The sequence below is a fragment of the Phyllopteryx taeniolatus genome, chromosome 18 (genome assembly GCF_024500385.1).
Source record: "Phyllopteryx taeniolatus isolate TA_2022b chromosome 18, UOR_Ptae_1.2, whole genome shotgun sequence".
In the NCBI taxonomy this organism is placed as follows: Eukaryota; Metazoa; Chordata; class Actinopteri; order Syngnathiformes; family Syngnathidae; genus Phyllopteryx; species Phyllopteryx taeniolatus.
This window is the reverse complement of record NC_084519.1, coordinates 18,249,040-18,273,597: the sequence shown is the minus strand read 5'-3', so window position 1 is coordinate 18,273,597 and position 24,558 is coordinate 18,249,040. Positions and strand designations below refer to the sequence as shown.

At 46.3% G+C, this 24,558-nt stretch overlaps 2 protein-coding genes and 1 non-coding gene across 10 annotated transcripts; 1 reads left to right on the top strand and 2 right to left on the bottom strand.

Annotated features, from left to right (window-relative positions):
• Positions 1-1,496: 1,496 nt before the first annotated feature.
• LOC133468516 (adenosine 5'-monophosphoramidase HINT3-like) lies at positions 1,497-5,008 on the bottom strand. The gene is made up of 6 exons (XM_061754524.1): positions 4,868-5,008; positions 3,153-3,267; positions 2,974-3,091; positions 2,156-2,225; positions 1,944-2,070; positions 1,497-1,870 (listed from the first exon to the last, which is right to left on the bottom strand). The coding sequence occupies exons 2-6, from the start codon at positions 3,237-3,239 to the stop codon at positions 1,823-1,825; spliced, it is 450 nt and encodes a 149-aa protein (XP_061610508.1). The 5' UTR covers positions 3,240-3,267; positions 4,868-5,008; the 3' UTR covers positions 1,497-1,822.
• A 137-nt stretch (positions 5,009-5,145) lies between these two features.
• LOC133468511 (nuclear receptor coactivator 7) lies at positions 5,146-23,906 on the bottom strand. Of its 8 annotated transcripts, none has more exons than XM_061754511.1 (20): positions 23,515-23,906; positions 22,789-23,239; positions 22,644-22,708; positions 22,350-22,504; positions 18,369-18,529; positions 15,576-15,646; positions 15,399-15,506; positions 15,237-15,332; positions 14,695-14,820; positions 14,008-14,192; positions 13,212-13,333; positions 12,718-13,140; positions 12,379-12,550; positions 11,692-11,839; positions 11,302-11,427; positions 9,959-10,111; positions 9,756-9,851; positions 9,593-9,666; positions 7,098-8,998; positions 5,146-5,273 (listed from the first exon to the last, which is right to left on the bottom strand). In XM_061754511.1, the coding sequence occupies exons 4-19, from the start codon at positions 22,385-22,387 to the stop codon at positions 8,863-8,865; spliced, it is 2,235 nt and encodes a 744-aa protein (XP_061610495.1). In that variant the 5' UTR covers positions 22,388-22,504; positions 22,644-22,708; positions 22,789-23,239; positions 23,515-23,906; the 3' UTR covers positions 5,146-5,273; positions 7,098-8,862. The 8 variants fall into 8 exon arrangements, with proteins under 8 accessions (XP_061610495.1, XP_061610489.1, XP_061610491.1 ...); XM_061754505.1 differs by having other exon boundaries at positions 13,212-13,366; positions 23,515-23,905; XM_061754507.1 differs by having other exon boundaries at positions 13,212-13,366; positions 22,825-23,239; positions 23,515-23,905.
• trnae-cuc (transfer RNA glutamic acid (anticodon CUC)) lies at positions 23,304-23,375 on the top strand. The gene has a single exon. It is a non-coding gene; the product is annotated as a tRNA-Glu (tRNA).
• Positions 23,907-24,558: the final 652 nt, after the last annotated feature.

Here is a 24,558-nt window from a genome sequence, read left to right as displayed (position 1 = left end):
ACACGGCGGGCCCGTTTTATTAAGACTGCTGGTTATCGCGTTACTGACCTCACGTGTTTTACAGTGTGACAAGTCAAGAATTTTGTGCAAAAGCCGCCCAGGTACACAATTTACATTATGTTTTTATCTCGTAGTACAATGAAAATGCATCGAATCACGATTATATATATTACGTACTTAACGTATTTTGCTGGGAGACATTGCAGATGTCTTTCCCTGCATGAACGGCGCTGATCAACCATATTCGATATATATATATTTTTTTAAATTGATTCTGCTGGACTATAGGTGCCTCTAGTGACACCAAGTGGCTAACAGGCGTCATTGACAGCCAATGACCTCTCCAAAAACGTAGATACTGTATACAAAGTATATCATTTAAAAGAAAAATAACTACTAAATGATCGTTGATAGTCAATGGCGTCTTAAAATATATATTTCAATTTAAAATATATACACTAACAGTTAAAAGAAAAATAACTACTAAATGATCGTTGATAGTCAATGGCGTCTTAAAATATATATTTCAATTAAAAATATATACACAAACAGTCAATAGAGTTTTTCATTCAATAGCACTAGAAATCATGCTCAACCTTTTGACGACTCCTCGTGTATTAAAATGTATTGAGAAAAAAATAAAACTACATAACATAGTTTTGGGATGCCATTGGATGTCTACGACGCATGATCGTATGTCTCCAATACAAAATTTCCTACAGCTTATTCGAGGTCGGGTCGCGGGGGCAGTCGCTTTAGCAGACTTCCCTCTCCCCAGCCACTTCATCCAGCTCTTCCGGGGGGGATCCCGAGGCGTTCACGGGCCAGCCGAGAGACGTAGTCTCTCCGGCGTCCCCTTCCGGTGGGATGTGCCCGGAACACCTCACCGGGGAGTCGTCCGAATCAGATGCCCCAGCCACCTCATCTGGCTCCTCTCGATGCGGAGGAGCAGCGGCTCGACTCTGAGCTCCTCCCGGACCGAGCTTCTCACCCGTTCTCTAAGGGAGAGCCCGGAGACCCTGCGGAGGAAACTCCTTTCGGCCGCTCGTATCCGGGATCTCGTTCTTTGGGTCCCGACCCGCAGCTCGTGACCAAATTGAGAGCTTAGCTCCTTCTTCACCACAAAGGACCGATACTAAGTCCGCATCACTGCGGACGCCGCACCGATCCGCCCGTCGATCTCACGTTCCATTCTTCCCTCCCTCGTGAACAAGACCCAAAGATATTTGAACTCCACTTGGGGAAGGATCTCATCCCCGACCCGGAGAGGGCACTCCACCCTTTTCCGACAGAGGACCACGGTCTCAGATTTAGAGGTGCCGCTTCCCACTCTGCTGAAAACCGCTCCGGTGAGACTTGGAGATCACGGCTCCATGAAGCCAACAGAAGCACATCATCTGCAAAAAGCAGAGATGCAATACTGAGGCCACCAAAGCGGACCCCCTCTACGCCTAGAAACTGAACAATGTTTCAAAATATACAATTTCAACATGGACTTAATTTGTACATTGTATTTTTTTAGTTTCACAAAACCACCTGAAATAATCAGAAATAAAAAACAAAATGTGCAACATGATGAATTCAACAATGACTTGTCCTTTAGATCTCAAATATACAATAAATATAAACAACATAACCCCCCCCCCCCCCCCACACACACATTTAAGATACAGTATTGCAATTCAAACAACTTAAAAAGTCACAATCATATCATTAAAAAAGTTACTCTCTTGAAACTTGGAAATTCCTTTTACGCAGCTTTTCCCCTGGAATCAGCGCAACAGGAACATTTTCACGCCGTTGATGCAAACGTGAGAACATTTCATTTGATTCTGCCGCGTGTCCTCAGCTGAGTCAGCGCTTCCTCGACCTGCAACACGAAAGAAAAGCCACAAAGCGTCGTAGGAGGGGCCGCCGGCCACAACGTCCTGGCGCTCACTCACTGTGATGAACCAGTGCGAGCGCGGCCCGTATCGCCGCTGCGAGCTTTCGTTCATCTTGCTGGCGGGGGCCAGGGCGTGCAGGTGGAGGTGAGGCACGGACGAGAACGGAGGCACGTGGAAGCCCAGCCTGCGGGTCGGCGGGCGGGGCGGGGGAAGGTTTTCGACATCATTTCAACCAGATCCAAATATTCCTTCTTGCCGTTCCTGTTTACCTGATGTCTGTGAGGTCTCGCACTTTATTTTTCTCCAACGCGCCCCTTCCCATCTCGGCCATGCGCTCCACTAGCAACGAAATCACATCACATCACAGTCACGCCCCCCCCTCCCAAAAAAAAAAAACAACTAAAAACTGCAAATTCACACCAAGGACACTTGATTTAGGACACATTTGCAGTTCTGCAATTGCAAATTCGCCTATTTAGATTTAAAAAATATATATATACACACGATCTTCTCTGCAACAGCAAAAATAAAAATAAAAAGGCTGAAAATACATATAATTATTCATGAGAAAATATTTTCCACTGCATGACATTTGCATTTTAGCATCTAATTGAGACAATGAACAGTTACTTTTACTTACTTACACACACACTTCTGCTTTTATTATGTTTTCTTCAATATAATATTTATACAATACAGTGCATTAAGAACGGACTAAAAACTGGCGTTTTGGGGGCACGGGAGAGATGAATGACATTTCAATTCAATTCATTTCATTTCATTGCCCAAAGTTGATTTGCTATTCAGCGGTGCATTGAGATACGAGTAACCCCACCGACAAGTTCTTTTTTTTTTTAGATATGAGCAACACTCTCCGAGTCCAGTATATCCGTAAATCTGTATTATGCTGGTGCTCACACCAGGAGGACTTTAATTTGTCCACTTAATTGTCATTACGGCATGCTAGTTTTCTTATTGAAAAGGGGGGGGGGGGGGGGGGGGGGGGGAACGTCACAAACAATATCTAGCTAGCTAGCTATTTGAAACATTCCGTGGAAAGACGAGGTTAACTTGAATAAATGCTCACCGGTGGGAATGTGATGCGCACGCAGAGCTTTACAGTCGCCGATGTGAGTCGTGGTTATGACGAGGTAATGGTGGCCGGCACCCGGCTTGGCGTCCCGGAAGCACAGCAGCTCGCCGTCCTAAACACCAACAAGAGTCCAAAACACAGCACAAAGTACTCCATCGACAACATGTACTTACACGCGTGAGGATTTCGGTGTCGGTTTGGTTGTTCGCGATCTGGCAAAAAGGACATTCGTCGTCGTCACGGGCGATTTGCGTCGCCATTCGACCAGTTTGAAGAAGTTTTGGACTGCTGCGGAAGAAAAGGTAAAAACTATCGCTGACCGAGCCAATCGAACGAGGTGCGTTCACACACCCTCGTAAATTCCACATCATCACATACGTCGACGTGTACGAAAATCAAACAAGTGCTCTCGGAAACTTCCCAATGGTGTCTTTTTTTTTTTGTCTGATTTGGTCATTTCCAACTTTACTTCTGTAAATATAGCAATAATATACGGTTTACATCTAATTTACATGTAAATGTTTTAATCCTTGTTGGATTAAACCACCACCACTAACCCGCCACTCCCCCAAATTCAGCAAGAATAAATTAAAATAAGGCAGACATTTTGAGACACGGAAGTGTTCTCTGCTAGCTGTAGAAAGACTATAAACATCCATCCATCCATTTTCTGGCTGCTTCTCACGCGGGTCGCGGGCGTGCTGGAGCCCATCCCAGCTATCATCGGGCAGCAGGCGGGGTACACCCTCAACTGGTCACCAGCCAATCGCAGGGCACATACAAACAAAACATTCACAGTCACACCTATGGGCAATTTAGAGTCTCCAATTAATGCATGTTTTTGGGATGTGGGAGGAAACCGGAGTGCCCGGAGAAAACCCACGCAGGCACAGGGAGAACATGCAAACTCCGCACAGGCGGGGCCGGGGATTGAACCCGGGTCCTCAGAACTGTGAGGCAGACGCTCTAACCAGTAGTCTACCGTGCCGCCTGACTGAACCATTTAAGAAAAAAGGTGCCGTACTTAAAATGTATCATAAAATTGTAAAAAAAAGTTTTACAACCTGTGCATTGTACAAAACTAGAATTTTAAGGGTTAAAAAAATAAATATTTTAAAAACAAGCTGAAAGGGTTAAGAAATGTGTCTGTTTTTGAAACAAGGCAACAATTGTTATTTTATACAAAATGGTGTAAAACCACATCTTCAATGAAAATATTTTGCTATTGTTATATACACTCAATAAATTAGAATATGCTGATTCAAATGTACTGAGATGACATACTGAAATCAGTTACGCAATGGAAACCTGCAGTACAGATATGGAAAAAGCCTGAAGCCACACACACTTCCACTACAATATTAGCAGAATACATTTTAATAATTACCACTGACACATACATAGAATAACGCAATCAAATGATTGTTATACAAAAAAAATAAAAATAAAAAATCATTAAGGCACTTAAAGTGTCAAAGAAAGAGAATCTTTCCAAATCTCATGTTTGTAAAGTTATTGTCTCCGTTGTTGTGGGAATCACAATGATTAGAAAAATAAATCATAACTGTAACAATCCCTCCCGGATAGTCCCTTACGACCGCACTTTTAAACCGTAAAACATGTTCAAATAAGCACCAAATGCATTGCCGGCATCTATTTCAGTGGTTGTCAAACTTGAAATAATTTGCACTCCTGGTTCCACCAGGATGACCGATATGAAAATACAGAACCGCAGTAGGCCAAGTTTTGTTTTTTTTTTTTTAAATAGAAAAATAAATAATGCTTGAGTAATGATTCAATTAAAAAGTTGTGCAAAAGACTTAACTCAAGTTTAAAATCAAACAGTACTTAAAGATTAAATACAACTGAACTGTGTTCATTCGCATACCACTAGGGGGAGCCCGCGTACCACTGGTGGTACTCGTACAGATCAGATTATTATCGCGTTTTGTTCCGTCCACGTTTGGTTCGCATTTCCAGCTTGTCCTCATCGCCAGCATCGTGAGGGGGAAGGAACACTTTGCAGGCGCTCCCTTATTTTTTTTTCCTAGACAGAAAAGAAAAAAGAAAAAAAAAAAAAAGAGTCGCTTGAGAAGGAGACATCACATTCTGGAAGCATGCAGGTTTCCAAATTGTCCAAAGATGCAAATATGCCTGCGGCGCTCACGTCTACGAAGGACACGGTCCCGGGTATGAATTTAAACATCAGGCTGCCTGCGATCTTGCTGGCCGGGGCGAGAACGTGCAGGTGGAGGTGACTTATCGACGTGTACGGCGGTTGATGGAATCCAATTCTAAAAAAAAAAAAAAAAAAAAAAACAGAAACGTTCATTTACACCAAAACACGCATCGACAAATACACCTGTACAGTACCTCCGAAAAACATTCACCGTGCATCACTTTTTGGCACATTACTCGAAAACCTGACTCGAAAAAGGAGCATATTTCCCCCCCCCCCTGAAAAATCTACACTCAACACCCCACAGTGACAACATGATGAAGCCTGTGAAGAGCAATGGGCAGAACTGGCAAAAGAGAGGCTGCAAATGCTGCCAAAGGGGCATCGGGAAAACTTGCAATTGAGAACCATTACAAATCTTTCACGGCGTCGTTATGAGCTGTTGTGTGTACAATATTTATTTGTTTTATTGTAAAAACTTCCCGCAGAAGCATTGTTCTTGGCATTGATGAATAAATTGTGTTGTGTGTTGAATGTCTTATTAATTGTAAAAAAAAAAAAAACTCAAGTTAACAAACGAATAAATAGGATTTTTTCCGATGATTTATTAAAATAAAAAAAATTGTCATTATGCGGTGTGTGTAGAATAAATATATATTTTTATATAACCAGCATTTTTTTCCCAATTTTATTTTCAAAAATGTCCATAATAACATTTTTCCCCCACATTATGTGGTGTTTTGTGTCATAAAAAAAAAAGAAAAAGTAATCCATTTTGGAATAAGGTTGTAACGTAACGTGGAAAAAGTGAAGCACTGAATGCTTTCCTGGTGCACCTGAAGGTAACACAGTTGTCTTCCACCTAATGTCCGCCATATCGGCGACTCCTTGGTCCTGTAGCACGGCTCTCCCCATTTCAACCATCTTCTCCACTGCAACACACCAGGCACGACAAAGAAATGAATATCAACATAGAAGCGATGACATGCGGCAAACTGACCGAGTGTGACGTGGCCGTTGTGCAGCGAGAAGCAGTTTTCAATGTGCTGATTGGGAACAACCAGGTAATGATGAGGAGCGGCGGGGCAAATGTCCCGGAAACACACCAGCTCCTGATCCTGGGAGGACGACATACAGTTCAACTATAGTCCCTGAACGCACCATACGTACCTTTCACCTTATTCTGAAATGAGAGTGGGTGGGAGAAACATCAGTGAATGTCAGTTAAAATACAGACACTGAATGCGACATAGGGAAAAAGTCCTTATTTTAAGAAGGGGGGGGGAAAAAAGAAATTTCCCAGAAAGACATCAACACAAAGGGCAAAGACAACAGATGTTTCATTTTAACTAATGTCCCTGAATGTACCACCTAGGGTTGGGGGTGCATATGTGCGCGAAAACAGGACGAAGAAAAAAACAGGATGTGTGCCTGAACGCGCCACACGGCAAATATCCGGGAAATAATAGCAGTTCTATACCCCTGAACGCAACACAAGGCAAACGTCACAATTGCCGAGTCAGTGATCACTCCCGCGCCTCAGCGAGAGCCGAGAGGCAAAAAGGAGAAGAAAATGCCAGTCGTCCCACAGTCCACGATCTCCATATCCTGAAACTAGTCCCTGAAGCAACCACAGTGCAAACTTCCCGAAAATTACGCTCCCTATCTCGGGAGAGGAGGAAAAACCTCATTTAAACCAGTCTTTGAACGCACCAATGTCCGGAAAATACCACAGTTCCCGAAGGCACCTCTTTAAAATCCATTGAATCTCTAAGCCCTTTGGACATTTGACTACACAACCAGAAACTATAGTAACTATTGTAATTTAATATATTTAAAATGTACACACAAATCTATTGAACTTTCACTACCTGGTTGAGACTCGTGCCTTCGAATGACAACTTTCCCCAAAGGACATAAAAACAAGTGGTTTTCTTACCTTTTTTAAAACTTGAGCTTCTTGGTCTTGACCTCTGGCGATCATACAGAAAGTGCACAAATAATCTCCGCTTGTGTCGGTGTTGTTTGTGGCCATTTTGTTCCACTTTTGCACCTTCTCGCTTCCTTCCTTCCTGGATACCGTGACGTCATCCGCACACAAAGATCGTCTCTGTCTGCAAGAGTATTCCGCTCAAATAATGCTGCATCTTTTTTTCGTCGTTCGTTATATTTGGCGGTTGGTTGACAAATAACGTATTGGTGCATTGCCGCCACCAACTGGTAAGGAGTGTGGATCTTGATTAAAAAAAATAAAGATTATAATGATGTTTCCTTTCTGAATTTTGCCTCAGACAAAATGCTGCATGTGTTGGTTTTACAATGTACACATATTTCACACTGGCGATGTTTAGCACTCACAAGTGACACCAAACACAACTGGAAAATGTATATATATGTATGCAACATTTATTCCTGTTTAAATGTAGTTGCAATTAACAACAATAAATAGATCCTCAAGCACAGAAGACAGCGGTTTTGAATTCACAAAAATGTTAATACTTCGGGCGCATTCACAGTAACAACTACAACACAATGGCTCATTTACACACACGACTCGCTATAATCGGCATTGCTATGGCACAGCATATATGATTGTACAGTATATCCATGCGCAATGTCAGATACACATGAAATGTAGTTTAGTGGTATGTGAAGAGTGCAGCGACACTCAGCGGGTTCCCTTTTTGTAGTGGTGTTGGGACAACTTGCAGTAATAATTTATTGATGTACTTTACATGCCTTTTAATTCCCCGTCTAGTGCAAAGTGACAAGCCAATGATTCTCCTCCTCTCCAGTCTTTAAAACGCCTTTGATGACCATAAACGGGAAGGGGGGGAAGGGGGGATGTAATCTTTGTATAGTGCTTGTTAGCTTGCGTCACTCACAAAATATATAATATATTGTAAAGCACTATAAAAGTACAAGCGTAAAAAAATAGCATTGCTCGTCAAAATGTAAAAAAAAAACAACAACTTGAAATCATATAAAATAGAGCAAATGAAAAATATTTGGTCGGCGAAAGAAATTGTGGCGCAAAGAACACGTGAAATTAAAGTTAACAGGCTCTCTCAGTCAGACTGAAAATGAGAGCAAGTGCACAATTTGTAAACAATTATTCAACAAATCCAACGTGAAAAGGACAAACCTCAGCTTCCGTTTTCTTGAAATGGACAAACTGGCTAAGTAGTTACGAGTTGTACATTCATACAACAGCCTTGAGTTCAACCCAGTGATTCCCAACCACAGTAAAAGGATTCATTTCACTTTGACACCACTTCATATTCTTTTGAAACTTCTTAATAACTACCACTAATGTGAGGAGTATCCCATTTAACAAATGTTTTTTTATATGGTCTCAATTTTTCACTTGCCGTGATTCGTAAACGTAGTAAACCGGGATTCACTACATAAGCTGTTTTTGGGACGATTTGGTGATGTGCCGTGCAGTTTTTCCAAACAAAGGGACAGGGAAACACTGGTTTGACCTAAAGCTCTGGGGGGGGGGGGGGGCACCTTGCTCCTCCAACAAGCTCCACATGTTCTTCTTCACAACACTGCGGCACAAAGGCAGTCAGCACGCAGCTAAGGAAAAGAGAGCGACGGCAAACGGCCCGCGGTCGGGGCCTCGCAGAACCTCGGAAGCGTCGCGTCGGGCGGTGCTCGAAACGTCGGTGAAGGCGGAAACGTCTGCGAGGCGGCGGGAGCTACTCGAAGGTCCACACCTCCAGACTGTGGATGTTGAAGTCCTGGCGGCCCGAGAGCGGCCGGTTGTCGAAGGTGGCGCATCTGGTGGTGGTGCCCCGGTACAGCTCGGCGTCCAGCCACAGACCCAGTTGACCGCTACGGCGACAGAGAGGCCACGATGACGACGGACCAAAAAAAAAAAAAGCGGCCTCGAATTCATGCCGCCTTTCGACTAATCGACAAAGCCTGTTCTCTTGGAAAAAGACAAAGAAACGCCTCACCTGAAAGAGGTCGGAATTAACCTTACGACGACGTCTTGATTTGAATTGAAATGTTATGATACTGCTACATTATCACTAGGCACCAGGATAAAAATCTTACTATGAAACTCAAATACAATTAAATGCTCTATCACCAAATCCTAATTATTATACAGTATTTATTTGAATTTTGTATTCATTTATTTGAGGGAAATAAATAAAGCCAAGACTTAGATTTTTTTTTTTTTCCCACCGTGCCGCTACTCAATTATTCAATTGTATAATTGTTTAAAATGCTAAGGATCGAACTAGGAATCGAGATCCTTTTCTGTGTAAAACCCCGCAATGAAAACAAATGGGTGTATGAAATGTAATATTTGACAACTCAAATTTCAGATTCCCTGCGTATTGATCATTTGGAGCGCGACTGTATTTGCCGTTATGGAACAATGCTGTGAAATCGGCAGTTGTGTCAAGAAAGCGGACGTACCCGCCTCCTCCCATCTGCAGCGAGTCAATATTGCCTTTGACAAAGTACGAGTTGTCTCCCGTCCAGCGGTACACCTGCAAACGGGCCGTCAACGAACAGTCAAAGACGGCTTCGACGTGCCGATGCTAATCAATGACAAAAACCCAAAACGACAAGCCTCGACCTTGATCTCGGGACAGAAGCTGTAGAGGAAGGTCTCGCCGGTGCCGTAACAGTGCTCGCTTATTTTGAAGGGATGAGTGGAGAAGGCCCCGAAGATCTGGGAACACGTCACATTCAGCGCTAAAACCGATGTTCGATCTTCGATGTTCGGGACAATGTCAGAACAGGACTTCAAATTCAACCAAAACGGCCGACTTCGCGTACCTGGCGGTCCAGATCCTTGACGACCAGCAGGACCGGAGCGTCCACGTCGAGCAGGTTCCGGTAGAGCGTCTTGAGGCTGGTGCCGTGCTTGACGGTGCTGTACGCCAGCCGCCACGGGTAACCCTGCACGCGGGCCGGCAGGCGGCAGGCCAGCTGGACGGCGGCGCGGGGAAAACGCTCACGTTAGGTGGGGCCGCGAGTCGAGGCGACCTCGTTATGTCGCGCGTCATCCTTTCTTCGAGCCGCGTAGCACCGTGCAAGCACAAGTTTAGCGTTTAGCTTCTTTGCGTTCTGCTTCTTTGTCTTGAATCATATGTTGGGTATTATTTAAAAATACAGACGTTAATACGTATTTTTGCAATTAATTGATGTAACATTATTGCTCATGTATTAGAATACATTCAGTAAATTACTGTTTAGATTATGGTAATAAGGAGGATATACAATTACTAATTGATGTCTTGTATGGTTAAGATTACTGCTAATATATTAGAATAAATTCAGTAAATTGCTCTTTACATTATAAATATATGTATGTAAACTATACTGTATGCATGTTTCATTTTTCATGTGTTTCTTTTCCAAATAGATCTAGTGCATAATTGTAATTATTTCTTATTCTTGTAGTACACGTTCGAAATAAATGGCTAACGACGACAACAACTATCGGCGGATATATCGGATACGGTCTTTTTGTAGCCCCCAATATCAGGATGAGCAAAACCCCCCAAAATCCCGTATCGGTCAGGCTCTCGTTCGGAATTAACGTGCTACCGAGGCTAATTTCCGTTAGCCTGTCTATGGCGTTTTGCATTATGTTAGCATTAAGCTCGAGGACTTCAGTTAAACAAAATGACGTGGTTTGGTCGAACATTTTGGTAAATGTACAACGTGTCATTCTCTCTTGTTTTCCGTGTCCATTTTACAGTAAACGTCAACTGGGAGAGACAAATAAACAGCTCGCAGCAAGCACGTCTGGCCTCTTCTCGGAGCGAGCAAATTTCCTCAAAGCGACGACGTTTAGACGACGTTCCCCTTTTTGACAGTGAAAGCTTGAGAACATGCTAAAAAATATGTTCAAAAGTGTATTTTATACATTTAAATGTGTTTCTAACGTTCACTCCCGGTCCTCCACGTTAACGTGGATATTTGAAATCAACAGCCGTCAGTGGCGGTGAATGAGTTAAAGCGTGTGGGGAAGGGTCTTACATATTAAAAAAAACAAAACAAAAGCGTTCGATGTGGTCTGTATGGCACGGATTTTCATGTTCAGAGGACGGTTGTGGTCGGGATCGCCCGCGATCAACGGCCGTTGCCAGAATTTGATAGCGAGCACGCTGTACCTTCTCCACGTGCGTGTCCTGCAGCAGATCGCTGCCGTCGCTCAATATCGGCAGGCCGTCCGCTGCCGGTTCGCCGTCGCAGCTGCCGAAACTCTGCCGCCGCTTGGCCTCGTCGATTGTGATGATCTGCAAACAAATCCAGCGATTTGGAAAATGGCAAACACTGAAGCTTCTAATTCATTTTTTTTTTTTTTTTTTTTTTTAAACAAATGGAAAAACTGATAATGTATTTTTTTACGACCAGAATAATCAAGTATACTATAATTCTAAATAGATTTTTATTAAAGTGAGGGAAAACTGGAAAACATTTTCACTAAAACACACACACACACACGGATTGCGCGGTGCACCGCGCGCGTGTTGTCTGATTGTCGTTTCATACAACTTCACCTCCCAGCTGCACGAGGCGGGGTCGCCGAAGAAATTGTCGATCATGTCCAGCTCGTCCTTCTCCACCACCACGAAGCCCTGCTCCCGCGCCTCCTTGCCGTACACGTCGGGAGACCACTGGACGAAAAAGGCGTACAGGTGGTCCACTCTGAAGCAAACACACACACACACACACACACGTCAATTATGTGAGTCTCCAAAGTGGCACTTTTATTCATTTCATTTCCCCCCCAAATTCTAATGGATGTACAACAAATAGGAGGAGGCACCCGCGTGTCCACCCGCTGAGCGATCGATCGCTTCGTGTTCAACGAAACGCGTCCAGATTTCGAGTCAATTTGCGACTCAATTGAGACGAGATGATCGTTATGTGGCTCACCGAGCTTGTAACTCCATTTACTTCGCCAATGCAAATTCGTTTACGGCCAGCCGTCTTCCGAGCAGAATTCCCGAGCTTGCTTGTCAGCTGCTGGAGCGCATTTGGACTGCGAAGAAGTTTGCTTTTAGCTTTTTTTCCGTTTGTTAGTAATCAGAAGTAGAACATGGGTCGCGTTCACCAAAACCACCAGTTTCTGACCAAAAAGCGGAGAAACCCAGCTTTTTGTGACGAGCAAAACACTTACTTTGGCGCTAGTTTTTTTTTTGTGTTACTTTTGCGACAGCTCAACGATAAAAGTATCAACTCACCTCTCCTGCGGCACGGCAAACCAGTACTCGGGTTGCTTTCCCACGCTTCCGAAGGAGTGCGCCGGGCTGGACGTCATCCCGCTGGCGAAGGACTTCCTCATTGGTTTTCCCACTCGGAAGCAGAGGAACATGGGCGGGTTCCTGCTCTTCTCCTCGGAGGAGAAGAGCATGTCTACGCACAGAAAGACGCTTCGGTGAGGCTGTCGAAGACGGACGGCGAGAGCACGCGAACTCCTAACCCTCGCACACAAACATTCAACGTTGGGTCCCTGGACCCAACTAGTCTTCGACTATATCGTGCGTTATTGAAATACAGCCGCATAGTTAATATGTAGCTACCTTGGATCGGAGCCTGAATCCTCTCCATCAGCCACGACTTGACCTCGGCGTCGTAGCTCTGCCGCCACCCGTCCGGCGTCGCCGTCTCGCGCTTTCGGAGCTCCGCGACTCCCGAAGTCTCCTCTTTGCTCGTCGCTTCTTCGCGCAGCCCGGCCGTCTCCGAGGACGACCGGACGGACTCGCCGTCTTCGACGGAGCTGTTCCGGGCCAAGCCTTCGTCCTCGTCGTCATCCGGCTTCCCTTCAGTTGGGCAAAGCGCCGACTTGTCCCGGGCGTCCCCCTCGCCTCGCGGTCTACGGGCGCCGTCGGGCGTTTTGGAGGAAGTTCCCTCCGCTTCTTCCGCGCTCCCGTTGACGGTGGGCTCCAGCTCAGTGAAGCCTTCGTCCGAGGGAGACTTGTCGGTCTGCTCTCCTTCCGTGCTGACTGCGATCGGACGAGACGGTCTGCTCTACGTTTGCTTCTCGCGTTCGAAACGGGACGAAGAGACTTCTCACCCGTTTCCGAGAGGGCCGACTCCAGGTCGTCCAGGATGACGGGCCGCTTGGCGTCCGGCGCTTCGTAGCGGCTGAAGGGGTTCAGGTCTCGCTCCGAGGGCAGCTGCTCCCACTCGCCGGGCCTGTAGACAGGACACAGATCCCGGGGTAGGTCGCTGCGGAGGCGGGGTCAAGTGAGGATGAACATGCAAAGGGGAAAACAAAACAACAACAACAACGGAAATAAGGCCCAACAGAAATGACACATGACCAGAACGGCACAGAACGGAAATGGGGGGGGGAAAAAAATAAAATAACACACAAGGTATGACGTTTAACAAGTACATACAAAACTGGGAAGCAAATATATGAACAAAGTTCTCTATGGAGATGATTAAAGGAGGACATGCTTAAAAGGCTCATGTTGTGGAAAATGTACTTTTTAATTGCTTGTATACAAATTGCATCGATTTTTTGTTAGCTGCCGATACCAGAAAATGTCCGTTTGCGAGCCCTTCCAAATTGGCCCACTGCGACACCACAGGGCGACGAATTTACATACGGTAACAACCGCGCCCACGCCGACTTTCTCAGTCAACGACATGAGAGCTAGGCTGGGTGAAGATTCACAATTTCCAAGTGACAGCCAGACTACACTGGATATGTCAAAGCCAAAAGGTAAGCAGAGCTGCACTGAGCTTTGTCGGATCCACAGATTTGAGCCAGCTTCCGATCAGCGGCACATCCGCGTTCGGGCTTCTGACGTGTGCGTGAAGTGCTGCCTTTGCGTCGGCGAGGCGGTCGGGGGTTGGCTTACGACGGCAGCGCGTCCTTCAGCTTCATGCGCGACACGTCGTCGTAGAGCGCCACGGAGACCACCTCCTCCATGGGGCAGATGAGGCCGTACTCCTCGCAGCCGTGCTCGATGACCAGCGGGTCCGACTTGTGCGGGTCGAACATGATGTTGTTGGGCGTCACGATCAGGACGCCGCCCACCACGCCCTGCACAGGGAGACGTAACGTCACATCCGGCGGCGACCTTTCATTGCTTTTCAAGTCTGTCCCTTCGTCCGGTTTCGCCAACCTTTCTGGAGATATTTGACATGAGGAAAACCTCACGGCACGCCACCAAAGAAAAATGCCAGAAATATTTATACTCAGTGTTCAGGTGAACACAAAGCTCGAACGCTAGCGTGAGAACGGCAACGCGTACAGGTTCATTTTGAGCCTTCTGCCATCTAGTGGAAGAGCATTTGATTCCAATAGTAAAATGCTCAGGCTAAACGCTAACAGAACTTGTTGCCGCTTTATATTAGGGTTGGAAATAAATGTCACCAGTTTGTACAAGCGCACCAACAATACAGACCATGAAAGTAGATGACGCAAGGGTTGCCGCAGCAACGAAGGAGAAGCTATTCTCCATATCGGCAGTGATTTTGGAGGTCCATTTCAAGCAAAGCACGTCAGCACCCGTTCTGGAAGATCATCGAGTTGCACTTCTCACCATTCCATCAGTGAAGTACTTGCAGCTCATTTTGATGAATTTCACCGTCGCCGGGCCGTCGTCCTCGGAATTCGGGGAGAGCTGACGTCGGATGGACCGCGCTGACCTGCGGTTTGGACTGCCGTCCTGGAGGCCAAAGGTTACAACGTTAGATTTGAACACATTGTTATTATTTCATGAATGAATGAATTTTGGGGGAAAAAATGGTTAAATTAATGGTACAACTGTAACAGGACGTTCGATAACGCCGTGCGCGGCGGAATAAAGAACGGTGTCGCCCCCCCCCCCCCCCAGTGATTGACACCGCACCGGCCTCTTCATTAGGTACGGCTACACAATCGATTACAAGAGCGGACAGAGACAATCACGATGGCATTCCCGTCAGAGAGATATGTACTGTACGTATTTAACATTTGCATTGGCGTGAGTTGAATATTCTCATTGCAAAACTACTGTGAAACCGTCCGAGTGTGTTCCCTTTATTGAGGCGCAACAGGAAGTGGTGAAAGGAACAAATCCCAGTAGAAAACTTTTCGACTTACTTGAGTGGTCTCCACAGCGGGACCGTTCGTGAGGGCCGGGTCCGAGTCAGTCTGAGACTTGAATTCCGTCCTGCTCACGTCAGGGACAAACAGCTTCTGCGATAGCGAGGCACAACGACAGTTCAGTCCGAGCCGGGAGACTTCAGGTGATCAGCTTCTCACCTGACCGGGGTAGACGCTGTGACAGAAGAGCTTGTTGAGCTGGACCAGCTTGTTTGGGGTGACGTTGAAGTTGAGGGCGATGCTGTTGAGGGAATCATTCGGTCCCGCCTGGACGGAATTCAGTCGCGCGTGTCAACCACTGCTTTCCCGTTGCCGTTAGTTGTTCAGCATACTCACGATAAACTCCACTGTCCCTGGCGGTCTCCGCTTCTCCCTCTTCGCCGGGTTATTACTCTTACAGCCATCGGCTGCCAGGGAGACAACATTGAAGACTGATGACAACACACAATTGAACACCGAAGGGACTTAATAGTTGCGTGATTGCGTTCACTGCTCGAACAAGAGGTTTGATTCCAGCGACAATCGATTCGAAGCCTACATAATACCTTGTAGTCAGAAGTCATGTCTTTCTTTTAATTGAAAGGAGAATCCCTGAATGGAGTCGAACAAAATCCCAGTAAAGTAGAAATAACTCTTGTAAACGTGACGCACATTAAAAATCAATCAAGTCGTTCACGCCACTCTCAAACGCTGTGGGCGTGTCCGCTGAGTGTGCTGAAACCCCACCCCCTCAACCCCAATTGTTAACTGTCAATCAAATACCACTGCGACGACCCAGAAAAATGGACGCTACTTCGTCTGGCATCTTTCTTACGCCTACACAGAGTACATGTTTGAGCTGCGAAAATATAGCCGATGATAAAAATATATGGCGGTTTTTTCAGCACCGCAACAACGAGGCGTTCTAAAATGGCCACACCAGCCCTTGCTGTTGTTGCTATTTGCTTTTCTGAAAAAAATAGTTCCTTGAATGCTTGTGGAAGTCTTGTTGTTAAGTTGGCAACACTGCAGAAACAAGCCGTTGCGCTCGCTCGCTTGCGCTGCCGACACATGCAAACAAAACCAGCGCATATTTTACATTTTCATTTGACTTCCAAACAGATGAAGAGCTCATCTTAAGGCGTGGTAACTTTGCGAGGCTCTCGTAATATTACTCATTCTTCCCCCCACCCCTATTCAACTGATAAAGATTCCATTCCCCCAACATCATTGCAGAAAGTGTTTATCAACGTTAAAGCATTCCTTAATTGGTAAAAATGTTGAATACTGTCCACATTGAGAAGGTCATAATTGTTATTGTAGATTTCAACTCCAGAGCTTGTCCTCATTATGGCTCTTTTCCAACAGAAACAGCAAAAAAAAAGCAATGAGTGCAGTTAACAGCAAGATGAATGCAATTTGAAGACGTTTACATCTTTATTATGGGCAGACAAGGCCTCAACCGCAGCATCCAGCAGGGCGTGGGGTGGGATTTAGTCGATTTCCACAGATTTGAAAGTGGCTTCGAAAGGAAAATACTGAGGGTCTTTCGGTTGCCCACCTTGTGTCACGAGGCCGACACACTAAAATCCAACTCATGTTCTGAATTGAGTACAATTTGTTCAGCGCCTCGGTAATATTAGGAATGGATGAGCTGTCGGTGAGAAGTCGCACAAGTAGGCCGGAACCGAGACTCAAACCCAGAACCTCACAACTGTGAGGCAGACGTGCTGACCACTCACTCACCGTGCTGTTAACATAATCACTCTGACATGAAACATATGATTTCAAGATAAACAGAGCCTGTAAATGTTCTGCCCTGTGATCCAGTACCAGGAGTTGCTGGCCCCCATTATGTAAACTTCTAAATCTTTTAAATCCCCCCCCACCCACACACAGTTATCATGGCCACTCACTATTTGACCCTTGACAAAGTCCGCAGTCTGCATTTGCTTCTTGTTAACAGGCACACAGAAGCCGTTAGCAGAGCGCTCCCTCCCTCGCCCCTCCTCCTCCTCATACTGAGACGAGAGAGGCACGGCGAGGCTTTTAGAAAGCACTCTGCATCCAAGACAACTGCCGCTTCAACACACACTGGAGCCACTGCACTCCACTTGCGCGTAATAATCGCTGAAGCGCACACCTTTATCCGAGTGTCGTGAGCGCGTTGCCATACTGGATGAGGTCAACGATAGGAAACGCTGCGGGCATCCATTGCGATAATAGTGAGAATAGTCTTAGTGATAATCATGATAATAGTTACACTCCCGGCCTCACACCGTAGCACTGAACGATTCGTATTGATATCATTTATAACAGGGCGGCACGGTGAACGACTGGTTAGCACATCTGCCTCACATTTGTGAGGTTGTGGGGTCCAATCTGGCCCCGCCTGTGTGTAGTTTGCATGTTCTCCCCGTGCCTGCGTGGGTTTTCTCCGGGCACTCCGGTTTCCTCCCACATCCCAAAAACATGCATGCGAGGTTAATTGAAGACTCTAAATTGCCCGATGGTTGTTTGTTTCTATGTGCCCTGCGATTGGCTGGCGACCAGTTCAGGGTGTACCCCGCCGCTCGCCCAGACTCGTGCCTGGCTGAAGGGTTGCCCCCCTACACAAGTTCGATTATCAACCCGCCCCCCCTGGGGACCATCAGTTTTCAAGGGGCAAGAAGTTCCTGATGTTCCCCTGAACTTAACCCCTTCGTTCTGTACACTAAATTAAAACATGCTCTCAAAAGAGCTGTGATGCAAACCGATGTATCCATCAATAAGAGAACACACCCAATGCATTTAAAAAAATAAATAAATACATCAATAAATAAAATAAATCCAATCTGAGCAACATAATTGCCTTCTCTGTCAGATTGTTGCTTACAGGCATCCGTTGGCTAAAAAGTGGAATCCTGTAGTAATTACGACACAGTGCAGGATATGGGTTACGCAACTTCCCGATGAGGTAATACCAGCAAATGGCTCCAAGAACACAAGACATCTGTGCTGCTTTTCAGTCAGCTGATAATCAAGTGAAAGAAAGAGCAACACAGGTAGAAATGTAACAAATCCAATTTGGGACAGCAAGCTAGTTAGTGTTCAGTGATTTCTAATGGCCGTTACGAAAGTGTGCTCTTGATGTGATTGACGGCTGGCTACCTGAGCCGGCAGCTGTCTTTGCGGTCGTTGTTCTCGGCAGGCTGGCCTTCTTGTTGGCTTCGCTGTCCTTTGGAAGTTCCGGACAGGCGATGACCGCCGCGCCGCGCTCGTTGGCGGTTTTCTCCAATTGGCTCTGCTTGAGCTGTCTCCGCCTCTTCAGCCTGACAGACAAACATAGCATTAAAAAAAGACCGTTTCATAGCAATATATTGGAGCTAACTTACCACTTCCGAGTTATTCTTTGCCAGTGAAGGCAGTTTTTGTTCAACTAGTTAGCTAAGTAACCAACACGGCTGAATTTATTCAAACGGCAAAACTCAATCCACACTTTTATTTGCATCTCCACAATAATTCCAGTTTTTCTTTAGCCCGGGAGCTACCCCTCAAAAGAAATCTGTCATGCCGAATACGCATTCTCTCTTTAAGTAACTAGCTAGCTAACTAATCAACGAGGCTTAAAGTTACTCAAACGGCAAAAAAAGGATACACGTCATTGCGTTTCTAGAGCTCTCTAATTTGCGGCGCCAGTGTTAGGTTTCTATGGTAACCCGTGTTTATTGTAATCACAAACAGGCGAGGGAGTGACGCAAGGCTATCATTTTGGGGAGCGCATAAGCTGCAAACTGCGTCGAGGCAGGTTAGCGCACCACTTCGAGATAATGGAAAGCCACATTTATGGAACTATTAGGCTGGGATAAGTCCAAACCGATTGATCAAAAGTTTTCACCGGTCGGGCTGACGACGCTTGGAAAAGAAAACAAAAAAGAGCATCCCAAGTCTTCTTAATGGAGAGGCCAGATGGGGTCGATAAAGCCTCTCCCATCGCCCCGGGCTGCCACTTTCACTTTGGCGTTTGTGTGAGTGTCTCAGCTGAGGAATCTGCACACACATTCCCGACAACGCCATCTGTTTCACTGGAGGCTATTTCCTGAAAATTCCCCTTCTCTCCCTCCGTGTCCCCCGACCAACTTGTAGAACACACATACTGCTGCAAATAGGCTTAATCATGAAGGTGAATGTGTTAGAAGAAGCATGTATGGTCCTTTTTGAACACAAACATCAAAAACAACCAATGACTGCCGTTAACTCTACAACAAATGCAACGTTAACACGTCTTTCGTTTTTGGCAGACGACTGCTCGCCGCGGCATCCGACAGGGTCTATGGTGGGATTTAGTCTATTTCCTTACTCTTCAAAGAAACTACTTGAAGACTCTTTTTGGAGCCCACTTTGAGTCACTACACCGCCACGCTGAAATCCAACTCCCATTTTTAATTGGTTACAATGTTTTCACAGCCTTGGGAAATCTTATGAATGAGTCATGCGACAACCATCGACACTCACAATCCCACCTATTGGACTATTTAGACTTGAACTAACTTCGAAAGCATGTTTTTGGAATGTAGGAGGAAGCCAGGGTACCCGGAGAAAAAGGCCGGAGGAGGGATTTCAACCAGAAATTTCAGAACTGTGAAGCAGACGTGCTAACCACGGCTTGACTATGTCAGCTAACTCCTCGATTGAAACGAACCATCCACTCCCACTTGACATTCATTCATTCACTGTCGTGGACGTTATTTGTATTCGTCAACAAGAATCCAACTGTTTACCGCCACCGGCAAATATATTCGTCACGTACGTTTTTCAACGGGCAGGCGTGGAAGGTCTCGCCCAGCTCGCATGTCAAATTCCAGTTTGTAAACAACTGTAATGACCAACAGATCCCTGTAGAGGGCGGTGTTGCATCGCTTTGGATATGAGATCAGCACAGCCTTTGAGTAGATGACGACGATTAGGCGGTGAATCTCGGCTTGTCACGACCATTGCGAGGGAGAGAAATGCAACATGTTGGAAGTTGGACAAGTTGAGGTCCCTCACACTTGAACAGAATAAACGGAGTGTGTGTCTAGATTGTGAGAAAAGATGACGCAGTTCATGGCGTGAATGACGAACGGCCACGTAAAAAAGCCGTTATACTCGAGCCGAGTGGTGAGTCGTGGCACATTTTCTGTTGTATATCTGTAAATAAATGATTAGTTTGCCCTCAAAAGCCCTCTCTCGGTCTTGTTTTAGTATTTGTATAGTTTGAGGTGTGAAAAAAGTACAAAAAAATATTAGCATCAAAGTCACTGCTCTGCCTAACATTTTCGCAAAAACCGGAGTTTCTCCGCTTTCTGGTCAGAAACCGGTGTTTTTGGTTAAACCAACCTATGTTCTACTGCTGATTACTGAAGATCAGAAAAAGTTAGAGACAAACTTTCTTTTTCTGGGGAAAGAAGTAGGTCGGGTGAGAATATTGTGACCGAACACAATATCGTGCGGGTCTTAAACGTTCAGGCAAAATACTCTGAAATAGCTGCTTGCAATATGAGAAACTCGTCAGTCAAATAAATGTCAGCGAATGAGTTAAGAAGTTGAAGAATTGCCATTTCCATTTTCTTCTCATTAGAGCTGTGAGTGAGCTGCAGCCTATCCCGGCCGACTTTGGGCGAGTTGCCAGCCAGTCGCGGGCGATTCGAAACCAAATGAATCCAATTTCCTTCTCCTCCCCTCATCGTCAATCATGTGAGCGCCTGCCGGCAGCCGCCAGCGAGCCCGCGGCCCGTCTCCGCCGTCATCAGCCTTTGGGCTCGCTTTGTCCGCAATGTGACAATTTCACGCCCCCTTTCCGCGTCTCGGCTTTCAGGACGAGGCGGCGGAAACTCAATTTGCAAATCCTCCTCGGGCAGCCGCTGGAAGTGGTGAGCGGCCGCTGTCGCGTCGAAGGCCAACGCGCTGCGATAGGCGCTGACGAGAATATCAAGTCAACGCAGCTGGACAAGCGCACCGTGAGGAAACGTGTTGACGTGACGTTGACGCACGCACAACGCAAAACGCTGGTGGGAAGTCTGATAACGCCACATTTAAAATGCAAAAAGATTAGAACATTGTGGAATTAAGCAAAATATGCAAAATAGTTGCCACGTCTCGCAAAGGTTGCACCAAAACTCAGCGCTTGACTTTATTATTATTAAGGATTATTTGCTTTTTCTTGGACTTTTGGGCCATTCCGCCACACAGCGCACACGTCTGTCGTGGCTGCTCGGTACAATATGGCTGAAGCGATATTATGCGGTCATCAGTGAAAAAATGGATTGTACGTTTAACACATTCACCTAACTTTTATAATAAAAAAAAATTAGTTCCTGATATCACCATCCGTTTTTAAGTTAGCGTCTATTTTTTCCCCTTCTTTAGCTGGAGAACATGGGTTGGTTTTGCCCAAAACACCAGCTTCTGACCAAAAGCGGGGAAAACCAACTTTTTATACCTACCCATAGTCTAGCTATGCGTTGCCTGAACTTGTCCGACATCCAACGTGTTGGCGTGTCAACGTGACAAGCAGAGATTCCCACCTCATCTTTATCTTCTACTCCAAACCTGTGCTGATCTCAGATCCAAAGCGATACAATTCCGCCACCTTCGGGGATCTGTTGGTCATCACAATGGTTTACAACCCTCAATGTCACAGAAAAGCTGGGCGAAACGCACTCCCGCGCCTCGCCGTTGGCAAATGTACTAGAAGATGAACGAGTAAAGTGTTCAGCGCTAATGTCAAGAGACTTCCCTCCCTCCGTAAGGCGCAATTTCTAAAGTGCACGTCTTCAGTGTCGCAGGTGAGGTGGCGAGCTGGAGTCCATCTCAGCCGACTTCGGGGCCAAAGGTTGGGTATACACTGGAGCGGTCAGCGGCCAATCACACAGCACATATTGACAAATGACAAATAACTACACTTGTGGACAACTGAGTCTGCAATGAACCAAATGTCTGGATGTTTTTTTTGGAGTGCGGGGAGAACACGCTACCGCCACGCGAGACGGCCTGAGCTGAGAACTTGGAACCCCTCGAGACCGTGAACCGACGAGTTGACCGCGCTGCCCTATTGACACAAATCAATTCAGGGTGGGTCTGTGCTCACACAACCACAAAAGCATCCCTTACCTGGCAAAATATCCCGGCTTTCTGTCCCTCTTCTCCATCGGACCGGGGTGCTAAACGTGCCTGCAGGGGAGGTGGCCACCCATACGCACATTCAGCCGCTGTGTGTCCCAAAACACACGTCTCACACGATGCTGCGGTCGCGAGTCGTTCTTGTCCTGCAAAGGAAAAGACGGTGGTCAACACCCTCGGGTCATCCTCAGTGCAATAAAAAAAGAAAATGATATCGATTGATATTATGCAAGCATTCCTGGTTTGGGAAAACATCTGAATTAAACATGAGTGATTGCGACGTACTGTATCGATGTAGCTGGGATTAACGCAATTAGGAAGCGACCAAGCACACCGGGTTTGCATCCAGCCTGAAGAAAAAGAGGACGTTACATAATGAGGTTAATTCGGGAGGAAAGTTCAATCCTGGCGACGTTTGCGCCCTTTGCACCTAGCTACATTCCTCGCTTCGCATCGGCGTGGTCACCGTTAGCTCACACAACCACATCATGCCAACTCCACAAAGCCTCGAGCCGGCCAAGACGCCGAGTTCTGCCTCCTGCTCCGCCTCAACAAAGTGTGCTTGTGTCTCGAATCGAACACCGAGAGTGCAAGGTCCAGTGTCGCCTCGCCAGCTGATGGTGATGCTAACGCCGTGGTTGCTAACTAGTAGCGACTCTGCGGACAAGACAATAGAAAGCCTAGTGGACGAGGAGGCACAGGTCACTCACTTGGTTGGACGTTACACGCCGGCCTCCTCCTCCTCCATGACGGCGACGTCACAGTCGAGTGTGCAGTAACGTATTGAAACGTCAACTGAAGACGCAGAGCTTCAGCCCAATCACTGGCTGCACATACCTCGCGTGCATCCTTGCTCAAGCTCGTCTAACCTTTGACGCCCTCTAGAGGAAAAGTGTGGAAACAGCACCACCTTCAGAGGCAGATTCCTGCCATTATAGTAGCATGTCCCTGGTGGTCTAGTGGTTAGGATTCGGCGCTCTCACCGCCGCGGCCCGGGTTCGATTCCCGGTCAGGGAACTTAATTTTTGTTTGAATTACAATTCCAAATTCGAACATTTGACGACACGCGGACGAGTCATGTTATGTTGCAACTTTTCCTCCACGTCAATGTTGCATATTTACGGAGCCCTACTGTACATTGCTTATTGTTACTTACCGCTAAAGGCAAGTTCTCCAAGTTGTTGTTGGACGAGTTGTTCACGTTCGGCGACTCAGTCAGGGTTCAACCGAGGTCAAGACAGACACGCTCTGTGTGTGTGTGTGTGTGTGTGTGTGTGTGTGTGTGCGCGCGTCCGTTCCGTTCACCCCGCTTGTGTGATCCGCGACAAGTCTTCCGAACAACAGCGCTCTCAAGCTTTTGGCGTCACCAAATCGTATTCATCCTATGCTACAAAGTCATACCGTGTGCGGATGGTACATATAAAACCAAGAGGAACAGGCTTTGGTGCGAAAATGAAATGAGCGGAGCACTTAATTGCCAATGTGAAGTCGGTCCCTGTAAGGCAACAGAAGAAGTCAAAATATTCTTTGAGTTGATGTGTTAGTTAGTTCAGTACCGCCAACAAGGGTCAGAGCGTGAATACAGATGTGACGTCACATCCCAAAACCCAATCAACGCAGAGGGTGGTTCGCATTTGACCAATCGCGGACGAGAGCGCAAGAGCGGGTAGAATGCGGAAGTAGAGGGAAGCAATGAAGCCACTTTGACCTCAGCGAGCTCCAAGAGGTTGTTGCGTTGCTTATAAGTAAGATTCTTCATCAGGTCCTGTGTTCAGGATGTTAGCGTCAACATAAAAGTTGAACATTTACAGCCTTGGACCAATTTTCCATGTTGGAACTGTGCTCGCTCAATGCAGAAGCAGTTGACCCAGCCTTAAGTTGACTTCCACTCAATGGTTAACTATAACCGTTTATCGCGGGATCGTTAACTACGTCGAATGTGAGGAACGCGAGCGTAATTCTGTGCGGTGAATCAGCGAAGGTCGTGGATTGAAAATGCTGAGGAGACAACGCTCATATTGCTTGTTGTCATTTCCGCAGACCTCTGCTATGGTCACCGTCTCCAAAGCGGATTCGACGTTCAGGCCGACGCTGTGCACCGCCAATTGCTTGGAAAAGTGTGAGGAAAAAAAATACAGTCTGTCAAATACACCATTTGCTTGTTGTGTTGTAAATATAACGATGGGAGTCTTTTGCGTCA

Coding starts and splice junctions, on each gene's coding strand:
- LOC133468516 (XM_061754524.1), bottom strand. CDS start 3,239: ATGGCGACGCAAATCGCCCGTGACGACGACGAATGTCCTTTTTGCCAG. Junction 2,226..2,973: donor TGCGCATCACATTCCCACCG/GTGAGCATTTAT, acceptor TTTCGTTGCTAG/TGGAGCGCATGGCCGAGATG. Junction 2,071..2,155: donor CGAGACCTCACAGACATCAG/GTAAACAGGAAC, acceptor GCCGACCCGCAG/GCTGGGCTTCCACGTGCCTC.
- LOC133468511 (XM_061754505.1), bottom strand. CDS start 22,387: ATGGAGAAGAGGGACAGAAAGCCGGGATATTTTGCCAG. Junction 14,821..15,236: donor CCGCTGTGGAGACCACTCAA/GTAAGTCGAAAA, acceptor TTTGGCCTCCAG/GACGGCAGTCCAAACCGCAG. Junction 8,999..9,592: donor CTGCAGATGGGAGGAGGCGG/GTACGTCCGCTT, acceptor CTGTCGCCGTAG/CGGTCAACTGGGTCTGTGGC.